Below are 6,000 nucleotides of genomic sequence, written 5' to 3' on the forward strand. Positions count from 1 at the left end.
CATTTCCATACTCTGAAAGATAGAAAATGGCTTTTTTAATTATATAAATCAGAAAATGATATAAATGCAATGTCTGTTGTGCAGAGCCTGAAAAAATAACTTTGAATAGCTTTAATTTAATTTTTTTAAATGTATGTGCTTAAACCAGGCCAATGATATCAACAGTCATGGTATAGAATGGAGCAATGAAAATGATCGCCTGCTGGTCTGTCAAATATGCATCAAACTGGCAGATATTAATGGCCCAGCAAAAGTTAGAGAGCTGCATCTGAAATGGACAGAAGGCATTGTCAATGAATTCTATGAGCAGGTAGGTATGGAAAGTGTAATTTACTCTTGTTTTTCTTACTGAAGGGCAGATTATCAATTCTTCTCCATCACCAAATGTATAATTAAATATTTCAGTGTTATTCTTTCTGTTATATCTTCAGGTAAAGTATTTCTGTCTTCTCTTGCTCAGTACTGCCAAGTTTTGTTTTTTTTTATAGGTAGCATGCTAACATAGTCTTTTACTCCCTATTAGCTGTGTTAGAAGTTTGAAAAAAATCTCGCTACTGATGTTGTTTATTTTTCAGATTTTAGTTTGTTTTCTTTTTTTCCCCTTGGGATGATACTGGTAAGCAAAAACAACTCCTTCTACTTTGGGAAGATGGATTCACTAGAATCTTTCTAGGTCAAAGAATGTGTATGGAAACCGCAAGACTGGGAACATGTACTTAACTAACTCTTAGTGCAAAGGATATATCAAAATTTCAGAAATAAATATTAAAAATACACATTAGTAACTTTAACATTATTAAAATATAAAAAAGATTTTACAGTGGAACTTTGATAAATAATTCTCTCTATCACCACTAATGGGGAAAAAAGTCTGAAGAATTGTCCATTTTTACATCTACAGTTTCTGTAAGCATCCCAAAATATATACTAGAACATTTTTACTATCTGTGTTATTTTTCTGTATTTGGTCAACTTTCTGAGGAGTTAACTGCTTGAGGCAACAACTAGGGATTGAAAAATGTTTTTCAAACTAGGAATATACAGGTAAACTACAAAAATACTTGGGAGATTTAAACAGGAGAAATAATAATCTGAAGTGCAAGACCTTAGTATTCTAAGTGGTTCCTTTAGGCAAAGCTTGTTCATAAAACAGTATCAGGTCTCACAGAAGTGTCAGGAGAAGTATTTGTAACTCAGAATTGTGTATTAGCTACTGTCCAAATTATTCTTCTCCAGTTTATAAAATGAAAATAATTATTTTATTCTGAATGTTATGATTCCTCTCCTTCTACCCCATGCTTTTGGGGGAAGCTATTTACCATCAAGCCTTATTCTAGCTGATTACTTTCCCCTTTGGTCTGTTCATTGACTTGACAGCTGAAGTCAAATCTCTGCCTACCCTGAAGCTATCCTGTAAAGGCAGAGGAGTAGCAGCCACAATAAAACTAGATCTCTGTGCACAAGGGTATCTTGCAGCAAAGCTGGAGAGAGAACTATGGGCTGTGCAAGACTGACACATAATGTGTCTCTTATAAATTGTCTTAATTGCATCTTCATTCATTTAGTCTATACTATTATTGCCTCTGTTAAAAAGATATAATCTATGTGATATTTACTCGGTCCTTAAAATTAATTTTTAAAATTAAAATTTAAAGTTAATTTTCTGGGAGGTTCTGTATTTTATTTTTTCTCTTTTGCAGGGGGATGAAGAAGCAAGTCTTGGATTGCCTATAAGTCCCTTCATGGATCGTTCTTCTCCACAACTTGCAAAACTGCAAGAATCTTTCATTACTCACATAGTTGGCCCCCTTTGTAATTCCTATAATGCAGCTGGGTTGCTTCCAGGCCAATGGGTCGATGAGGATGATGCAGAAAGTGCTGAGGACGATGATGGAGCACAATTGGAGAGTGATGATGAAGAAATGGAAGATGATCTCATTTTAAGTAAGAGTCTATTTTTGAGTTGGCACATACGTGTTTCCTTTAATAGATCCAGACATAGCAATGACAGTTGAAATTGTACAGTTTAAATATTGTATGTTTTGAGATTATGCTTCTTCATAAACAAATTCTACACTTATAAGATTTTTGTTAATAACAGGAGACTTGCAGTTTGAAGTAGAAATTTGTACTTTATCCTGTCAATGCTTAAATATTGTGACTGAGTATCCATCTTTTATTGGCTGTTTTTCGCTCAAAGCTACATCTCTTTCACAAAGTAGCATTGTCTTTTGTATGTGTAAAATATAATTGCTGTATTTTGCATCTCAAACTATCAAATATGTTTACAATTTTACAGAAGCTGAAAGGAAAAAGGGCAGACGACGAATATTTTGCCAGCTAATGCACCATCTAAGTGAAAATCACAAAATATGGAAGAAAGTAATTGAAGAAGAGGAAAAAAATAAAGCTGAAGGAGCTAAACTGCTGACTGAGATCTCATCCTTACCTCAAGCAGATGAAATTCAGGTTATTGAGGAAGCAGATGAGGAAGAAGAGCGACAGTTAGGAGAAGAGAAGACAGGTTGAGAATACTTCAGAGTGGTGTTCAGTATGTTAGAAAGCCTATGCTCTTTTTTTCACTGTGCTGACTTTGGACTGACAGTTTGCATAAAGTTGAAAAGCCTTAATACTGTGAGAGGATTCTCTCTATTTTAGTGGAATCCCCCTCCTATGCACTTTCACCACATAGAATATGAAACTTTATTCAAAGGTTGAGTATTGTATACCATGATGCAAAGTTCTTTATGCCTTAGTTGGTATAAAATATCCTGTATAATGCTGCCTTGCTGAATATGGAACTCTTACTTTCCTTGAGGTACCTGCAATTTTTAAAAACATTCAGCGACTTCAGTTACCAAAGTGGCAAGAACTCTTTGCTAACAAGGAAATGTTGGATGAATCCTAATAATGTTTTGAGTTGTGTATTTCATGTTGTTTTTGAACATGAATAAGAAAGTCTGTGCATATCTGGAAACCATGTTACTGTTGCAGTGCAAGTCTGTTGTGGGGTGTCTACTTAGTGCAGTAGTGTGCTTAATGTAGTCATCTCTGAGCAGCTGTTCAAGGACTGTGACATAAATGCTGAATTCTGATATCTGTGTTTTAAAAAAGAAAAAGTCCAGGTGCATCTGTTCCGATGCTTTTTATTATTGTGCATAATCTGATGTTTTATTTTTGCAGAAAATATTCAGGTTTGCAACGGGTGTTCATCATAAATCATTGAATACAAGGCCGTTATCATCTGTTGCCTTGCTGTTCTGTGGTAGAACATTAAAAACTTGTTCAGCTACTTAATTTAAGGGATTTTATTCTTTTAGTCTTAATGGTATATTTCTTGCCCTTACTCAGGTTCCTGTTTAAAAGCAAGTCAACCACATAATAGATCTTATCTTGCATCAGTTTTAGGTGTTAATTTTTGAGGAAATAAGATCATATTTCATTTATTCTTTGTATGTAAAACTTTAGGAGAATTAAAGAGTGTTTTGTTTTTTTTAACAAACAGACAAATTACTGTTTCAAAATGGCTAGTGTATTTTTATTGTGTCCCACATCTTTTCTTCCATCACAGGCATAGCTTATATTGCCTTCAAGTTGCACGTACATGCTAAAATATACATATGGAGAGCAGAATGTGACAATTTCTTGTAAGGCCTAATGCTAGGATAAACATCACTGTAGTATATTACTTTTTAGATTGTTGAGTTTTTAAATAAGAAACTGAGACAATCCACAAAAATATATTTTAGGAACACTACCACTGTAGGGCTAATTGCAAAAATAAAAAATAAAAATACATAAATTAGGCTGCAAGTATGTAATCACTTTATACAAGCCGCAAATAAAGCTATTTTAAAAAGTGCACTTTTAATAGTAAACATTTATATGCTGTGCGGTTGAACTAAATAAAAACAAATGCACACATGCGCAAGTTGCTTTACATTTATGTCAGTTGACTTGAAAAAGAGGTACCATGCCTAAGATAACCTTGTGCATATTGTATTGCACTATTTTACACCATTGAATTTTTATTCTTCTCTTGATTGGCCAGTTTAAATAACTGAGAAGGATTTTTTTTTTATTTTCCACTAATAAGCTCTTCCTGGATCTGTTTAGAAGACCACTGAGACATGCTTCGCTAGTTTATACAATCAGTGAAAAATCCCCTTTTGCTGCCATTATTGCTATCACTGCATTTTTTGTAACACAAGTAGTGTTAAAACCAGACATTTTTGTCACTAATAAAATACTGCACTGCTGAGGCTGACACTTATCAGTCATTCATTTGTACTTTACATTTGTTTTTCATATATTTCCCTGATAGATCACTTGAAGACAACAGAAATTATGCTTGTTTGAATATGCTGTATTCTCAGCATTTCATGTTTAGCCTACATATTTGTATGTAAAAAAGCACTTTTAATACTATTTAGTTTCATTCTTGCTTTGACTGACCAAAGGATGCAAATGCTCTTGCCTAAACTTACTGCGATAGTATTTTACGTGACAATTTCCATCCTTTTCCATTTAAAAGAATGGTTATCAAAAAGTATTATAAAAAGAATAAAAGGTATAAATAACATTTTATCTTTTACTAAAGCATTGACAGCATTGTCAGCAACTTTCTTATCTCAGGTTTCCAATATACTCTCTAGAAATACTGAAGCAACTTTTAAAAGAAAAAACAAGGAACAAACCTCAGTGTTTAAACTATACTGCTAGTATATAATTCCAGTTAGGTATTTTCAGTTTATGATAACTTGCTTTAAAGATATGTTTAATTGTGAATCAATCCAAAATCCACCTTAAAATGTTTGTTGTTTATATATACATAATATGTGACTAATTGTTATTCTAGAGCAAGGGGAAAAAGAAGGTATAAACGTCATCAAAGGTCAGTTCAGGACATGTTTGCAGAAGCGGAGATAACTGAAACTGAAGGTGTCTTAATCATCCAAAAATGGTGAAGGAAGGTCATTAGAAGGTTGATTGAGCTGTTGTCAACAATAATATATACCCAGGTAAGGCAGATTGTTCTCATTCCATCAGTATGTATGCTCACAGTCCGCTTCTGGTAACAGGCCATCAAGAAGTTACAGCAAATTTAAATCTATGATCAGACTTCAATTCACAGCTACCAAGGGATGCTATGGAACAAGGAAAAGCACATTGAAGAACACCTTTAAAATACTTCCTAAAGCCACACTTGCCAAGTGTTTTGTCAAGAAGTAGGCTAAATTAGCCTGCGCTGAAGTTTGTGTTGCTACAGCAGACATACCTTTTAGGGATAATATTCTCAGTTTTAAGTGATGTCTTCAGCACCCTTCCTATCAAGGCAGTCCCCAAACTCGTCATTGCCTTCCTTTACAATGTTGGTCAGATTAGTTACTCCCATGCATACAATGCATACAGAACAAGACTACAAAGTTCGGTTCCTGTAAGGGCCCAGTTCCTTCTGTGCCCTCTGGAGACCTCTGGATGTTATGGTACTGCTATACATCGTCAAAAGGAACTACTTAGATCCTCTTCCTATGAATTCTTCCTCCTCAACAAAGTCATATGGTGAGTCTAAGGTTCATAATGGAAGGACTGATGCAACATTACTTAAGTCCAAATTAACAAAGTTTTGGTAAGATATGATTTGCTGTATGCATAGAATCATTTCTTCTCTCTACTTCTTACATTGAATTTTCAGTCTTCTAATAAAAGGGCTATAAAGGGATCACTGTTCTTGGAGGAGAGCTCCATCAGGTCACAAAAATAACCGGTTCTGAGAAAGAAGTTCTTCACTCTTTTTCAGCCTCCTTTCTCTCCTCAAAAGAAAAGAAAGGAGTGCATTCTCACAGGCATTGTGACTGGACGTCTGGCAGTCAAACAGTGATGTGCACGCCCTCCGTGGCAGGTGAATCAAATGGAGTCAGCAGAGTTCCAGAGCTCACTTCTTGCTCCAGCCAGTCCTCCTGGGCAGGCGTGATGAGTGCCTGGCTTCCGATTCCTCTG

General features: G+C 34.9%; 1 protein-coding gene across 1 annotated transcript in view; it reads left to right on the forward strand.

Moving 5' to 3' along the window:
* Positions 1–4,261, forward strand: part of PDE3B (phosphodiesterase 3B) — a 94,703-nt gene extending 90,442 nt beyond the window's left edge. Inside the window, exons 14-16 of the mRNA XM_026070328.1 lie at positions 149–310; positions 1,701–1,944; positions 2,300–4,261. Coding sequence (XP_025926113.1) covers positions 149–310; positions 1,701–1,944; positions 2,300–2,529 — 636 coding nt within the window. The 3' untranslated portion in view covers positions 2,530–4,261. The remainder of the gene's footprint in view (positions 1–148; positions 311–1,700; positions 1,945–2,299) is intronic.
* Positions 4,262–6,000: the final 1,739 nt, after the last annotated feature.

The sequence above is a fragment of the Apteryx rowi genome, unplaced genomic scaffold (genome assembly GCF_003343035.1).
Source record: "Apteryx rowi isolate R43461 unplaced genomic scaffold, aptRow1 scaffold_107, whole genome shotgun sequence".
NCBI classification, from domain to species: Eukaryota; Metazoa; Chordata; class Aves; order Apterygiformes; family Apterygidae; genus Apteryx; species Apteryx rowi.